A 17909-nucleotide genomic window follows, 5' to 3' on the forward strand; every position below is an offset into this window, starting at 1 on the left:
AGCGAGAGAAGTCGCCCTGTTGATGATATATCGTCTATCTTTACAAAACACGAAATAATTTATCGCAAAATTCGTACTATTGTGTTTTAGAAGACTTTAGATTGTTTATATTCAATTTACTTTGTAAAATATACAACACTGATTCCATATTGGAAATACTCGTTTCGAGCTTGTGTATTTTTTCACCTGTCCCTCCTTTACTTAACATTTTTTCCTTTTTAATTACAAACTTGATCTATTCTACACAAAATAAATTAATTAATAGAGAAAATAAAGATTGTGTTATTTAGTTTTAATAGAAAGAAAAGATAGGAACTAAAGATTAAACTTACCGAAAGGATTGAAGAAAAAATAGATGAATCGATTAAAAAGAAAAAGGCAGCTAATAAAAAAAATGAAAAAAAAAGTTAAACAAGCGCTGATAATAAACTATATTTATATAAAAGAATCTAAATATATTAAAAAGTTAAAAAAAGCTTAAGAAAGATTCAAATATCTAAAAAAGAATAAAAATAACAGTCAGCAAACTAAAATAGCTAAAATGTAATTAAAATGTAAAAACAAAGCGGAAAAAAGTGCTGATTGTGAGAAAAAAACAATGAACGTGAAAGGTATATTGCGGAATAGAGAACTTTGAAACTAATTTTAAAAACAAAAACTGCACAGAAAAAGGAAAAATACACTAAACAAAACTGGAGATAAAGGCGCTTTAGAATCACATAAAAAAGTGGATTAAAGAAAAAAAAGTAAGAGACAGAAAAAGAAAACAAAAAAAAAAAGAAAATTTGAAACTTTTGTCATATTTATAAATTTATTATTTAGACTAAATTATGACACAAATTTTCTATAAAGTGTACTGTAACAAAGTCGTTACTTACTGTTGCATTTTTTAATACTTCGTATTTATCAATTTGATTCTTAATATCAAATTTAAGATATTTTAATATGTTCGTTCTAACTGTCGATCGATTAGTCCTAAGAGGACAAGCAGCCGCGCAGCCCTCTTTATTCGACATGCGCGTGTGTGTGTGTATGAGTATGTATTGAAGAGTGCAAGAGTAGAAGAGTTCCATCCGGGCATGCGCCAGACTTCCTCTCCCTTCAGGTACTATGAGCGGTGGTGTCTACGGCGGTGGTAAGTACGGCCGCGCTCCATAATTATCCCGGTTAGAAACGTATTTATACATGTGATAATCCCGCGTGGTCACTCCCGATTGTTACGCCAGACGAGGTAGGTGCTATCATCTTCGACGTCGGACACCAGAGCCTCCGCGTGGGATATGGCGGCGAGGACACGCCGAAGGCCGAGATCCCGACTACCCTTGGAGTGTGGGAGGAACCCGCCGATCCCGCCGGCGTTGATTGCAACAATGTCACCAGGAAGCACTACAATATCGACGTCACAGCTATCCAAGTGCGAAAGAAGGGTATGCTATCACGTGTTTTCCCATTTCCGAATTTATGAAAGAATTACTTAATTAAAAGATAATATTAGAGTATTAATAAAATAATGTGCGAGTAATATGTCAAAATGAGAAATAAAATCTAACAAAAGACGGCATGATTGAGGTTTGGGACAATACATATTAGTTTATATTTGATTTCACTTTTGTGTTTTATTTTAATATTGTAAGTCAAATTTATACTTATTGATGTTTTAGAACAAATTAATAATAATAAGTAATGATCAGTATAATAATAAATTTAATATATGTGTCGGATAAAAGGCAAACGGTTACATTTAATATTCGTATGACCTATCGATAGCTCGATGTCGAATCGTCATCGAATCGTCATCGAATCGTCATCGATAGCTCGAAAACAATTTTCGCGGCTTTTGGCACTCGTAAGGGTCTTTATTATTGTTCTTTTCTAATAAGTTTAAATTAAATAATAATATCCGGACAATTAAAAGTGAGCATATACACTTGTCTAATATTTTATGTCTTACATAAATAAATCCTTGTTTGTCGTGTGTCTTGTTGAATAGTTTGGAGATAACACAACGAGACTAATGCAAATACATATTTCCTATATTTTTTAATTCTACAATATTAATATCTCTCTTTATACAAGCTTATTATTACGAAATATATGTAATAAACAAATTTCTCTCTAAAAATAATTTTTATATAAAATATTTTTTTATGGAAAGTTCAATTTTTGCGTTAATTATCAATTATTTAATATTAGAACTGTATAGTTTTCGTATAATAAAGATGGTCTTGAACAATTTATAATTAATCACTAAAATCACAATATTGTGGATAATCTTATTATAACTTTTTGAATAATGTCAAAATGTATCATTTTGATTTAGATATGGAGATAGTAAGCCTGATGAAAGACGGCATGATCGAAGATTGGGACATGTTCGAGCGACTAACCGAATACACCTATAAACAACGATTGCACGCTCTGTCCGAACACCACCCAATCTTGATGACCGAGTGCCCGTGGAATACGAGACTGAAACGTGAAAAATTGCTGGAGCTAATGTTCGAAAAATTCAACGTACCAGCCATGTATATTTGTAAGAACGCCGTACTGGCCGCGTACGCTAACGGCAGATCCACGGCGATGGTTGTAGACAGCGGTGCTACACATACAAGCGCAGTTCCGGTTCATGACGGTTACGTTATCACTCAAGGAATCGTTAAGAGTCCTTTAGGTGGCGACTTCATCACCATGCAATGTAGACAGTTTTTCGAGGAGAAGGATGTCGAATTAGTACCGGCTTGTCTCGTCGCTAGTAAAGGTAAATAGCCTCGTTAACAATAAAAGAATGTAAAAAATGTAAAAGTATGTAAAAAATGTAAAAAAATCACTTTATAACATTTAGATTTATTCAATATTTTAATGAATAAAAACAAAACAATACAATTTGAAGGGCTGCAGAAATCTTTCGTAAATTGATAAACATAGGGCCTGATCAACAAATCAAACGGACTGTGAAATTTAAAAACAATTATTTTTATTAACAATCAAAATTAGATCGGTTTTGACAAGCCTATTTATTAATCTTTTCTTAAGCAAGAAAAAACTTTCTAATTAATTCTTATTATCTAAAAAAAAGACTGTACACGCAATCTCTGGAAGAACATAAAATAATTTGTGTTTGGATTAAAAAAAAAAGTTATAAAATATTAACTTTTAATTGAAATATAAACAAAGAAAATTGCTCCGAATCTTTTAATCCCATGATAGTAACAATTAGTTAGTGAAAGAAATGGTTTCTTTTCTTCTCGATCGTTCAAGTGTTGAGAAAAGGAAATCGTGAAGTGATCGCAAGACGTAACATTATAATTAATTATTAATTAAAATTTAAATTTAAATTAAATTAGCACATATTTTTACACATTTTGATTAACACATTTATATTTTTTTTTCTTAGATGTGGTACGTGAGAGAGATCCACCTCGCTGGACGAAACGACCTGGATCGACACCAACATCTTCCTGGCTGAGCTATATGGTTCGAGAACTACTGCAAGATTTTCAAATGAATTGCCTGCAAGTGTCAGATAGTCCTTATGACGAAGACATAGCAAATACTTTGCCTATGAAACATTATGAATTCCCGACTGGTTACAATGACGATTATGGATCCATAAGACTCATAATACCGGAAGCTCTTTTTGATCCTAGCAATGTTAAGGGCGTTGGCGCGAGTATTTTAGGGATCGGTCCTTTGGTCACCACGAGTGTTGGAATGTGCGATATGGACATCAGACCAGTATGTATTCTAATTATGCAAATTTATATTAAGTTTGATTAAGTTTTATTGTAATAAATTAAGAATATTATAATAAATTGCAAGTGTTTAAAATTAATTTTGTAATGTATTTATTAATTATTTTTGATAAAAAGATCCAAAGTTTTATAAACAAAATGTCCACGTTGCAGAGTTTATACGGCAGTGTAGTAGTGACCGGTGGTAATTCCTGTCTTCAAGGATTCAGCGACAGATTAAATCGAGATCTGGCCAGCAAGACTCCACCGGTAAACTCATTTTGCAACTTACATTAATTATACACTACTCCACAAAAAAATAGAGAACACTTAGAGCAGACGTACAAAATTGAGTAATTTTTTAACCACTAAAATTCGATAAAAAATTATTGCAAACAAAAAATTAAAAATGCATTTTAAAACTTGAAGTTTGTACTTTTACGTGTTTTAGGCCGTTTTTTACAATTTTTTTATTTTTTTACTTCTAAGCTCAATACGTATTTTCTACATTCTGCAGCTCAATAACAAAATTTTTCTTAAAAAATTTATGACAAGTGTCAAACACTACAACATTTTACCAACACCAACACGGTTTTTCTAAATTTTGTTACAATTTTTTTTATTCACCCAACTTTAAAACTACACTTGTATTGTAAACTTGTTTGCAGAGTATGAGACTGAAAATAATTAGTGCGAATAGCTCAAGTGAGCGTCGTTATGGTGCCTGGATTGGCGGCTCGATCCTCAGTTCCTTAGGCTCGTTTCAGCAAATGTGGCTGTCACGTCAGGAATACGAAGAATCTGGCAAGCTCATTCTAGAAAGATGCGCGTAAATCACTAACGAAAAGAAGCTTGACAAGAAGCAGACGGTCTATTCTTATATTTATATATTAGTAAATTAATTTTTTTTTTTATTTTAGTAAATAGTAGTTTCTGAAATAACACCAAAATCTAACACTATCTAATCTAAATGACATCTACAAATTACTCAGGTACTTAAGATGTTTTTGTGTTGTTCCCATACAGCACACAAAGATTGCATACACATTGCATCAATCTTTCATCGCAATGTTGCAATATTGCAAATTTGCTGCAAAATGTTGTTGCATCATTGCTGTGGGATTACAGCAACGTTAAAATGTCCGCTTTTAGGAAGATTGTAACAAAATATTACAGTAATATTGCAATGTAATGAATTTGCAATAATGCATTGTTATTGCAATCTTAGAATAATGTTGCATATATTTTTATTTATTCGGACATTTATCTGTCCGATTTTTGAACAATCAGTTCAATATCTGAATTCCCAGTGTTGAGGTCGTATCAGAAAAATTAAACTGATAAAAATAATTACTATGTCTTTAATTTTACTAGCCACTCTTTGCAAGTTTCATATAATCATCATAACTAAAACTTAAATACGAGATAGATTTTGCAACGCGCGTCGCATAGCGGTAAACGAACTAGCGATTACCGAATATTGCTATTGCAATGTTATTGGAATGTTGCTGTCACATTCTCATGAAATATTACAATTACAGGTTGCAATAATGTCTCAACAATATTACATTGCAACTTGCAAGATTGTAACATTGCTGCAATGTAATTGCAATGTTCTGTGCTGTATGGGTTTAAATTTTTATTACGCATTAGTGTGTCTAATGAAATAAGATAAACTTACCAATTTTTAGTGTAATCTTAAATATACTAATCAAATGTCTTATGAAAACGTTAGAAATAACTTAACGTAATGGCGACGGTGTAACGTAAACCGTCCTCATGAGCAACAATTATCAAACTCATTCTAAAGCGCCTAAAAATTTAAGGATATTACAAAAGCATTATTAACGAAACGTAAATAGTGTGCGACCATTTTCTCAATTTTTGAAGGATAATTTTTGTGATAAAAATTCATACATTTAGAGCGATTCCGAGTAATGTATCGTGCATATGATTAGCCAAAAGTGTAGTTTGATCAGAAACGCCTTGTATAATGCATAAATCGCGAGTGAGCAGTATTTAATCGACAACTCGCTTAGACATTAGAGTTAAATAAGCGTATAAACATGATATACGCGGCTTATAAAAATGATACAGTTCCTAATTACTTCAAGAATCTTCCATATATTGTATCCTACAATTAAAAGAGAAAAAATCACTTTCCGTTAAAGCCATTCTGCAAACATAAGTGAGTACAACATAGATTATTGTAATAGACACTGTCAATAGATGTTTATTTCGCTGTGAACAAAATACTCGCTTTATATCGAGACAATATCCGTTATCGACTATCTCGCTCTAAGTTATCCTTAAGAAGTAACATTATCATAATGTAGCAAAACGTAATATCTCTAACACCATATTCACTATTTATATCTACGTATGGAATTTGGTACTGTTTCATCATACGCGAATCACGCGTTATTAAAAGACTAATTTGTAGATATTTTGATACAAAAGATAGAAATATGGCTTGAATGTTACTATAACGCAACTGAAGATCTATTAAATATAACAATAGCACAGTTGCAAAGAAACAGCAACTTAAAATTTTACGTAAAAACGGATTTTTCCTTCTCAAGCTGCTTAGAAAATATTTACTTATTTATTTATATTTTATTACAACAATTATTTTATTTATAATTTTTATTGATAGGTTATTAAAATATGACAAAGTAAACGTTTCTATAAAAGTAAAAGATTGAGTTGCTGCTTTCTCAAATCATCAGTGATAATATTACATAACATTTCAGCATATATTCTGCAAAAAATATTTGTCATGCGCTTTAACAGCCATTTTATTATAAAATCGGCATCAAAATTATAACATTAAATTATAACAACTGAATCAAAAGGTGTGTATGACAATACACCTGAATTACAAAAAAATGATGAATACAATCAATATAACAAAATAGAGATGTAGTTTAAACTAATAACTTTTATATCTAATCATGAGTAAGTGAACGATGTACTCCAAGAGCGTTATTACCATTTGTAATTTTTCTCGGTGAGATTAACTCTAGTTACTAATACTGGAATAATCTTCAAATATTGAACAGATTGAATATATCACATTTGACAGCGCAGGATCTCAAGACACACGAGAAAAAAAATGCAAAATTATAAGAACATTTGTATATTTCGTTTAATCATATCGTAAGCTGAAAATATGATATCGTAAATAACTGGAAATATGATAATGTAAAAAACTTTACTATAAAAAATCAAAACATTTAATAATCTCAGAATTTATCTTTTGATCGATATTGACAAAGGAGAAACAAAACGACAGTACAAGTCAAGATTTAGATACATTGTTGTAAAAGAAAATAGATTACAGTACAATTCAAAAATTGCACGCAATATCATAAAATTAATAAGCCTACAATACAATGTCTCAGACAAAAATTCTGTAATGGAAACGCAGACGGTACTCGTATGACACATACGCCAAGTTTGTCACGTGCTATGTCATCGTATAATGTATTATGTATAAATATACGAAATACCGTATGCTCTGTTCCTAGTCTTTTAAACATTTGTATTGAATAAAGCTTAAGCATTTGTAATCAAAAAAGTTTATAATGTGCTACATGAGTCTAGAAAGTTCTTAAGTGGCATGATTATAGCTATTTAAGCAGCGTTTAAAAAAATTCTTCTAGAAAATGTAAGACAAGATAATATTCATAATCGTGTTAAGAATAGACGATAAAAATTTATGATTGTGCCACTTACGAAACCTGAATATCTTCCTTACATGCCAATTTTCTATAATTTTGCAAAAGAACAATTAGATTCGTACGCTGATTGCTTTGTAATCGCATGATCAAGCACTCACGTTTGATGCAATCAAGATTGTAAAAGATTCCAGTTGCGTTATTATTATATATTTTTGTTAATAACGAAGATATATCTTTGCCGAAGAAACATTTAAAAGCAGAAGTATCCACTCATAGTAACTTTATTATCATATTCGATAGTGGATAAGTTCCATATCTCTAGATCGTTTTGATTGCAGTAGATGATAAATAGCTTTACAGACCAGCATGATCATCCGGCCGGTGATTCCGATCGTCGCAATCCTCATTGAAACTTTGCAATCCGCTCTCGAAATGTCAAAAAATTTTGCGTACATATTACAATATTTTTATTTTTATTTATTTTTTGATATAGCTATCTCAGAACAGAATTACTTGAAATATAAATCATTCTACTAATTATTCTACATTATCCACTCTTAAAAAAGGCATGAAAGATCGATACTCGAATGTATTGAAAGTATGTTGACGCTTTTCCGCGACGCTGATTGGTTATCGCGATTATTCTGACAGTTTGATACTTTGAGAGCGAAGGTTATTTTGACGGTTATTTAAAATAAAAAAAATTGTATTAAAATATTTACATTTCATAATTATTAAATTACTATAATAAATGCGCGCGCGTAGCACGCGCCTGTATTGTCCCGATCGGGTGTAATCATCAGGACCCGATCACTCTTGCCTGATCAGTTCCTTATCGAAACCTTATTAATATTTTTACTCGGGTCCCGATTGGGTGTACTCGTCAGGATCCGATTACTAAGTGAGGTCTTGCCTGATCAGTTCCTTATCGGGGCCTTATTAATATTTCCACTCGGAACCCGAGTAAAAATATTAATAAGGCCCCGATAAGAAACTGATCAGGTAAGGCTTCACTTAGTGATCGGGTCCTGTTTAGTACACCCAATAGAGACCTTAGATGTTTGTAAACGCAATCGAAAACGGATGAGGTTACACTATAACAACCTTATTTTTATTTAATCGAGTGATTCTTATCAGGTGATTATGAGGTATAGGCTTATTAATTATTGAATTATTAAATATTATAATATTATTATTATAATTATTAAATATTACGTCAGAAAATGTGTAATACAAATAATTTCGATAAAGTTTACATATTTTTATGTAACATAGCATTTTGATGTATAGTATGGAATACATAACGAAGCTAAACAAAATACAGATTATTGAATTGTATTCTATCACCGTGTTGCGATGTTTCTGGCACGTGCCATCTCAATACTTTACATTATTTTTGTATATATCCACACATACAAACACATAAACACACACTTAAACACATAGATATTTACACTAATAAACCTATACATAATGCATATACATATAATACATACATTAGATTTAGTTATTAAATTATAAAAATTAGATTAACTGTCCATCTAATTCATTAAACATCTGGTTTAAAAAAATTAAAAATATATTGAGAGGTATATGTTTATATTTATGTTATATAAATGTTTATACGTATTTGTAGGTGCAGTTCAATTAAAATATCCGCAAGCTACCGAGTACGAAATTTCGGAACCAATTAAATCGTTATGCAACTGAAAAAATAAAAAAACTGAATGCTGCACAATAAAATATTCAATTTTTTTTTTATATTTTGTTTATGTGTATAATTCATACATAATATTAGCAATTTTATGTATAAAATATTATGTATGTAATATTATTCATATTAAGTTATAATATTTAGTAATATTAAGTTTATTAATTTATATCTAACACTGTGACCAGTGCAATTTTGAAATGTACAAGACGTATCTTTAGTTTTCGTTTTTATATATACAAATTTTATTTTTATTGTGACTATTTTTACATTATATAGTAAATAAAAAATTTTTTAAAAATTACATATTTTATAATAAAATGTGCTTTAAATGTACTATTATTTATATTACTTATACGTACTTTACCTTTTTTGAAATGTGTCTATTTCTTAAAATAATGTAATATAATAGAAGCTTTTATTTTTAGAAATTTTGCTAATAATCTTTCCTTTATGCTCATAAAAATAGTTACATGTCAAATGTCTATATAAAATATTTGAAAAAATATGTATTTTGAAAAAATGTCTCAAAAATTGTTTAGTTTTAAAGGAGTAATAAAAAGTAGTAATAAAACAATATCTTGATAGTGGTGTCATTAAAGTGAGATTGTCGTAATTTTTTAAAATATGAATAATAATTAATATAAAACTTTTCGAGAGAGAAAGAGAGAGACGTTACCCACATAGCAAAATTTCATCCTACGGATGTCCGTGGGATGTAATGTAAAGGATTTTCAGATATCCCTGGGATGTCTGTACAAAGCCGTAGGATATCCGTAGGGCATCCGTGGGATATCCGAATGTCCGCTTTTCAGATATCCGTAGGACATCCAAAAATAAATCCCTGGGATATCCTACATATGATTAAATTAGATCCCAACAATATCCCCTGGATATTTTTTTTTATCCAGATAAAATCCAAATAAAATTATTGAATATAGGATGGTGTTAATAATCCGATCTTATATTCGAAATCATTTTAAAACCTCATTCAATCAACAAAATGGTTGCGCAACATTATTTCATTAGTTGAATGAAATCATAAGACGATTCTAAATATAAAATTGGACTATAAATACCACCCAGAAAAATATCTATTTTAAATGTTTATTTAAAATGCCTTTAAAAAATATATTTTTTTAAAAGATTTAAACAGAAATTGTTTAGTTTTAAGTTAAGGAAGCAATAAAACAGTAATCTTAATAAGTAACGTCACTCTCTTTCTCTCTCGAAAAGTTTCATATTAATTATTATTTATATTTTAAAAATTTACGACAATCTCGCTTTAATGACACCACTATCAAGATATTGTTTTATTACTATTTTTTATTACTCCTTTAAAACTAAAAAATTTTTGAAACATTTTTTCAAAATACATATTTTTTTCAAATATTTTATATAGACATTTGACATGTAAGTATCTTTATGAGCATAAAGGAAAGATTATTAGCAAAATTTCTAAAAATAAAAGCTTCTAATATATTACATTATTTTAAGAATAGACACATTTCAAAAAAGGTAAAATACGTATAAGTAATATAAATAATAGTACATTTGAAGCACATTTTATTATAAAATATGTAATTTTTTTTTTAATTTTTTATTTACTATATAATGTAAAAATAGTCACGATAAAAATAAAATTTGTATATATAAAAACGAAAACTAAAGATACGTCTTGTACATTTCAAAATTGCACTAGTCACAGTGTTAGATATAAATTAATAAACTTGATATTACTAAATATTATAACTTAATATGAATAATATTACATACATAATATTTTATACATAAAATTGCTAATATTATGTATAATTTATACACATGAACAAAATATAAAAAAAAAGTATTAAATATTTTATTGTGCAGCATTCAGTTTTTTTATTTTTTCAATTGCATGACGAAGTCATGATTTAATTGGTTCCGAAATTTCGTGCTCAGTAGCTTGCGGGTATTTTAATTGAACTGTACCTACAAATACGTATAAACATTTATATAACATAAATATAAACATATACCTCTCAATATATTTTTAATTTTTTTAAACCGGATGTTTAATGAATTAGATGGAAAGTTAATCTAATTTTTATAATTTAATAACTAAATCTAATGTATGTATTATATGTATATGCATTATGTATAGATTTATTAGTGTAAATATCTATGTGTTTAAGTGTTTGTTTATGTATTTGTATGTGTGGGTATATATATATATATATATATATATATATATATATATATATATATATATATACGTAGTATATATTCACTAAACTTACATTCACTAAATTTATTAACAAAACAAACATTTATATTTCCTACATATACATAATTCTTGTCATTTTTCAAAGAACTAGTTATTCTTAAAGATGCATGTATTATGTTACCTTGTTTATGCCATAAGTTAAGAATATTATGTTACCTTGTTTACGCAATAATTAATGATGACTTAAATATTAGTATCTATAGTCTTTTTTTTATACTGTAAATAAGCAAACTCTTCCTGCAATATAATTTAAAACAATAATATTGAATCCTATTTTCACTATACTATACATATACATAATATTACATACGTAAAACTAACTTATTTGTAAAAATTATATACATATATATATATATATATATATATATATATATAATATGTGTATATATATATATATATATATATATATATATATATATATATAATTGTGCTATAAATATATATATAGCACAAAAATTAATATAAAATATATAAATAAAAATTGTAGTAGCGGTGTTCTACTAACCAACATCTCTCAAACATAACCTTATTTATGATATATATAGAAAGATGACCTGCATATGATATAATAATTTTAGATTTTAATAATTATCTGTCAATTTAATAGTTCCTGACGCCTTATATTATCGCTTATGCGCCTTTTTCCGTTTTTTAAGGGAGAATCATAGCACAAAACTCACACTTCACTGTCTGCGTTAATCTCAATGTTCACCGATCTACGACACTAGAATTTGATTCGAGTTGTCGATTCGAGAAAGGTTAGGTAATCAAAAAGCAGTATTCTTATACAGTAATGGGAGAAAGTTCCGTAACGGTCAAATATCTTGGAAATTAATGATTATGGAAGAAAATGTTTAATACAAAAGTTTTAATGTATTAAGTGGTCTATTATATGGTTATATTGAAATGACCTTCATGTGACCTTGAAGGACACCGCAAAGGTCAACTTTGAAATCTTAAATGGAAACTCCTATTTTCTATTACATATTCTTAAAGCTGGTGTCAAGACGTTTCCGAAACACTATAATAAAGTTATTTTTTATTAAATACTTTTCGAGTTATGAGGCTTGAAAGTTACAGCATTTTGACATAAAATACAAAATATCTTGTAAAACATTCAATTTTCAGGAATCTTACCTTAATACTTTTATGCATAAAATAATGAGACGAATCAATTGATATAAAGAAAACATTGTTGCTTTTAAAAAAAAATATGCAGCTGCATGTTGCAAATTACATATTTTTTCTTCTGAAAGATTTCTGAAAATTGAATGTTTTACAAGATATTTTGTATTTTATGTCAAAATGCTGTAACTTTCAAGCCTCATAACTCGAAAAGTACTTAATAAAAAATAATTTTATTATATTGTTTCGGAAACGTCTTAACACCAGCTTTAAGAATATGTAATAGAAAATAGGAGATTCTATTTAAGATTTCAAAGTTGACCTTCGCGGTGTCTTTCAAGGTCACATGAAGGTCATTTCAATATAACCATATAATAGACCATTTGATATACTAAAACTTTTGTATTGAACATTTTCTTCCATAATCATTATTTTCCAAGATATTTGACCATTACGGAACTTTCTTCCATCACTGTATATACTGGCTTCTCGAACCAAGAACTCGATGACCAAGTTCTAGTATCGTCATATAATAGAAATAAATATTTTCTCTATATATACTTGTACTTTGCTCTTAACAAATGGACGGATTAAAATTATATTTGTATGTTATATGTGTGTTTACGCATGCACACAAAATTAAATTTGTTCTCTGTTCAAATTAAGCAAAAAAATGTCTTACTAAAAAATATTTATGTAAGAAATCTTTTGCTAAATTTGAAGAAACAGCAATTTTAATGTACGTATATTTTTTGTGCTAGAAATATCTTTAGGAAATCCTACGAATAACTATTTATTATCGATCTGTATCATTCGAATCATTTTGATCAAAATGGGATGTCCTGCGGAGATCGTACATAAGATATCCACAGGACATGCTACACGGGATATCCTCAGGTAATCCTACGGATAACGTTTTGTTCTGGATCAAACTGGGACTATTTCGATCAAATTGGGATGTCCTGAGGAGATCTTTGCTATGTGGGTACTTATTAAGATTACTGTTTTATTGCTTCCTTAACTTAAAACTAAACAATTTCTGTTTAAATCTTTTTAAAAAATATATTTTTTAAAGACATTTTAAATAAACATTTAAAATAGATATTTTTTGGGTGGTATTTATAGTCCGATTTTATATTTAGAATCGTCTTATGATTTCATTCAACTAATGAAATAATGTTGCGCAACCATTTTGTTGATTGAATGAGATTTTAAAATGATTTCGAATATAAAATCGGATTATGAACACCATCCTATATTCAATAATTTTATTTGGATTTTATCTGGATAAAAAAAGATATCCAGGGGACATTGTTGGGATCTAATTTAATCATATGTAGGATATTCCAGGGATATCCCAGGGATTTATTTTTAAATGTCCTACGGATATCTGAAAAGCGGACATTCGGATATCCCATGGATGCCCTACGGATATCCTACAGCTTTGTACAGACATCCCAGGGATATCTGAAAATTCTTTACATTACATCCCACGGACATCCGTAGGATGAAATTTTGCTATGTGGGTTAGCTTTAGAAATTCAAAAGTGATTATCACACTACTTACTTAACATTTTGTTGGCTCACTTCAATACATAATATTTTTAATGCTTAAATAACTAAATAATCTTGATTCTAGATTTTAACTTTTTTTTTAATGAACCATCCACGCTTTCTTCTGTATTGCCAACAGATCTTGCTAACTTTGCTCTAATCAATCTTTAATCATAGCAGCACGAGTTTTTCTTGTAATTTTATTACTTTTTCTTTTGTACGATAGATATTCAAATTACAATAACTGATAACAATTATATTTTCTATTGTTTTATAAATTAATTTTTTAATTTTTGTTAGTTATATAATAACGCACAAAAAAAAAGAGAATGTTTCTATTTAAAGTTAACAAAATCGATGTTATTTTATCATTAGATGTGATAATTGAAACATGTAAAATATGCCTTATTTTTGTAATTTTTAAATAATTATCATTATAAAATTTACTGAATTAAACTGAAAACTTTTACTTTTTAATGAAAAATTGCTGAAATATTTATGAAATTAATTAATGGGGTCAATTGAGAGAAATTTTCAAATACATTTCAGCAAAATTTTGTTATATTTTTAGAAAAATATTTTCATCAGGGTTGACTTTAACCTGTCACTTTTAAGAGCACATCAGCGGTGTCGTCAAAGTTGAGCATAATATAGAAAATGTGGCCTTTTAATACCTTATGTGGTAGTACGGCGCGTCTTGATGGCAAAACTGTGATTATAACGGGAGCAAATTCCGGAATCGGTAAGGAGACTGCCAGAGATTTATATCGAAGAGGTAAGTGAGAGCGAATTGTGCACGGAAAGGACACTTTTGCTGAAATATCTATAAATTGAGCCAGATACAGATCTGAATATAAATTCTGTTGATTATTCAAAATCTATCAATAGAGCTCTCGATCTTAGATGATCAAATCTTGGATCATCAAAACTTTTTGCTGCGATATGAAAAAGATCGAGTGCTTTATTGATAAATTTTGATTATTTTGATACAAGTATATACATATAATGATACATATTAACTAAACACTTTCCGCACTTTTTTAAATCATGATTTCTTAAGCTAAAAATGCAAAAGGTATATTTAAACATGGATAACATTTTTGCATTTAGGTGCCAGGGTGATTTTGGCTTGTCGTAATATGAAAAAAGCAAACGCTGCAATGGACGACATAAAAAGAAATCCATTTTCAAAGTAAATATAAAAATCATATCCATGTAATTACATATTAATAATTAAATTATCAATTTGAATTGATTCAATGAGTAAGGTGTAAATTTTTTAGTTATTATTGATTCTAAATAAAGCATTATGATCTATTTTTAAAATAAATTTGCATCAATGTATATTTAGAAATATTAAGCAAAATTACATTAGTAACTCTAATAAATCGTAAGATAATCGCAAATTGTAATTAAAATATTATTAGTAATAAACAATAATACACAATAATAAAATATTTTTGATTTATTAGTTATTTTACAGAAATGTAAAAAAAATTTTGATTTTACACGTTTTATTTGTTTGATAAAATAATACTGGTAATTTTATATTACTTTCAAGAGTGGATGGGCAACAGCTTAAAGATAAAACAGGTGATCTCGCAATTTACCAACTGGATCTCAGCAGTCCAAAGTGTAAGAGAATGCGCTAAGAGTTTACTAACAAAGAAACCAGTGATTCATATTCTCATAAACAATGCCGGCATTTTTATGTATCCATTCGAGAAAACCGAGGACAGAAACGAGATGCACCTGCAGTCAAATCATCTCGGACATTTTCTTTTAACGCTGCTACTACTACCGAAATTGCGATTATCTGGCTGCAGGATAATTAACGTATCGTCTATAGCGCATTGGTGTAAGTTTGAATACATATTGCAACGCGGACCAACAGAAAAGACATAGAATATATATGCAAATACAAATACATTGTGAATAGAGCAAATGCTTTGAAATTAAAACAAGTTTTTTAACTAATTATGTAAAATAATTGATAAAATTTGAATAATTAGTTTCTATTGTAAATCTTATATAATTTTATGTGATAATTTTCAGCTGACTAACCTTTATTTGTAAAAGAAGGTATTAAACTTTGGGCTGGTATAGTAATTTCATGAAATCAACATTTTTTATATCTGCTGCCAATAAAAACACAAATTATCTTTTTCTTTAACAGTTGGCAATATAAATTTTGATGATATCAATTTGGAAAAGTCTTATGGACCATGGAAAGCTTATGCACGGAGTAAACTGGCAAATATTCTATTTACTAAAGAACTCGCGCATCAATTAGTAAGTAAGTCAAAAAAGAAGATTGAATAAATTATCGATAAACAATTGGTTAAAGATTAAAATTATTTAATCATTTATTATATTATTTACTATCAATATATGATACGTTGTAAAATAGTGTAAAAAGATTGCGATACTTTATAAAATTTAATAAATATAAATCGCAATGATATGTTTGCATACAATTACTATTAAAATATTAAAATAACTATAAATAAAATATATAGAATTACTATAAAAAAGCCTGAAGGCTATTAAAAAATTTATACTAATTAATATTCGATTTTCAGAGGCAGAGATAGAAGGAATAAATGTTTACGCCTTACCTCCTGGTCTTATACCTACGGAAATATCACGTCATAGCGGCGACACCTTTTTTTATGATGCGGACAAACTTTTCAATTATTTTACATGGATGTTTTTTAAGAATGTAATGCAAGGAGCACAAACAACGATATATTGTGTGGTAGATGAAAAAGCGGGCGAAGAGACTGAGCTCTATTATTCGTAAACGTTATATGATATATATATATATATATATATATATATATATATATATATATTTTATATATTAATTTTATGGTATATTTAAAAATTACGTATGTAATACTTGTAATTTTTCTTTGTTTTTATTAGTGATTGCAGTCCTGCCATGACATATAGCAGAGCAATGAATGCCGATTATAGCAAAAAGTTGTGGGATATATCTTGTCGACTGTTGCATTTGGAGCCCGAGGAAAATCTTGTTGCATTATTGAATACTATTTCACGTCAAATTGCTGATTAATCCGAGGTAAATTTATTATCAGTCTTTACTACATTCTATCAATTTCATATAAAATTGAAACATAATATTTGGTTGTATCATAAGTCCATAGCGCTTTTTTACCGGAGACAATGCTGTCGGTCTGATAGGATTGGGAAGGTGTCATCCACTTTGAGTTACTACCAAAAAATTAAACTATCACGGCCGAGCTTTATTTGCAACAACTGCGACGTCTGGCCAATGCGATTCAACAAAAACGACCAAACCGCCGATATAATGTCATTTTGCAACATGACAATGCTCGGCCGCACACAGCTAATTTTACGAAAGCAGCCATCTAGGAGTTTGGCTGGGAGCTTGGCTGGGCGTACTGAGGAAAACCGAAAACAATGGCTTGTACGGAAACGTCTGTACTCTTAATTTAAATAAATAATTAAGCACGTAAAAATATCCAGCTCTGGTTCTATAAGCTTGTTTATTAATAACATTTGCTTATGCAAAACGGATTTGTTTGTCAAGAAAAAATTTATTGTATTTAGCTGATTTTTACTTTATATTTATAAAAATGGTAGAGGCATGGTATTCAGGAAATTTTAATAACATATAAATATTTTAAAAATATAAATTAAATTAAATATAAATATTTTTATTATTTTAATATGACAATATATTAAATATTTATATAATATGCAACAAGTAAAATCCTTTTATGAGTATGGAGTATTATATTAATATTATGCTGTCACTATTAAAAACAAGATAATTTATGTAAATAAAATGT

The 17909-nt window shown here is 28.7% G+C and overlaps 1 protein-coding gene and 1 long non-coding RNA gene across 2 annotated transcripts; one reads left to right on the top strand and one right to left on the bottom strand.

Annotated features, from left to right (window-relative positions):
- The first annotated feature begins 296 nt into the window (after nucleotides 1–296).
- Nucleotides 297–7311, top strand: LOC105675842 (actin-like protein 6B). The gene is made up of 6 exons (XM_012373296.2): nucleotides 297–1135; nucleotides 1227–1427; nucleotides 2321–2758; nucleotides 3395–3735; nucleotides 3906–4001; nucleotides 4400–7311. The coding sequence occupies exons 1-6, from the start codon at nucleotides 1111–1113 to the stop codon at nucleotides 4562–4564; spliced, it is 1266 nt and encodes a 421-aa protein (XP_012228719.1). The 5' UTR covers nucleotides 297–1110; the 3' UTR covers nucleotides 4565–7311.
- Nucleotides 7312–9388: 2077 nt separating this feature from the next.
- Nucleotides 9389–16190, bottom strand: LOC136997267 (uncharacterized). The gene is made up of 2 exons (XR_010888076.1): nucleotides 11897–16190; nucleotides 9389–11096 (listed from the first exon to the last, which is right to left on the bottom strand). It is a non-coding gene; the product is annotated as an uncharacterized lncRNA (long non-coding RNA).
- Between the last annotated feature and the right edge of the window lie 1719 nt (nucleotides 16191–17909).

Source organism: Linepithema humile, chromosome 1 (assembly GCF_040581485.1).
Source record: "Linepithema humile isolate Giens D197 chromosome 1, Lhum_UNIL_v1.0, whole genome shotgun sequence".
In the NCBI taxonomy this organism is placed as follows: Eukaryota; Metazoa; Arthropoda; class Insecta; order Hymenoptera; family Formicidae; genus Linepithema; species Linepithema humile.

What these genes read in the sequence shown, in the direction of transcription:
- LOC105675842 (XM_012373296.2), top strand. Translation starts at nt 1,111, where the DNA reads ATGAGCGGTGGTGTCTACGGCGGTG. An exon ending in TATCCAAGTGCGAAAGAAGG is followed by an intron (nt 1,428 to 2,320) that starts GTATGCTATCAC and finishes ATTTTGATTTAG; the next exon opens with ATATGGAGATAGTAAGCCTG. An exon ending in TTGTCTCGTCGCTAGTAAAG is followed by an intron (nt 2,759 to 3,394) that starts GTAAATAGCCTC and finishes TTTTTTTCTTAG; the next exon opens with ATGTGGTACGTGAGAGAGAT.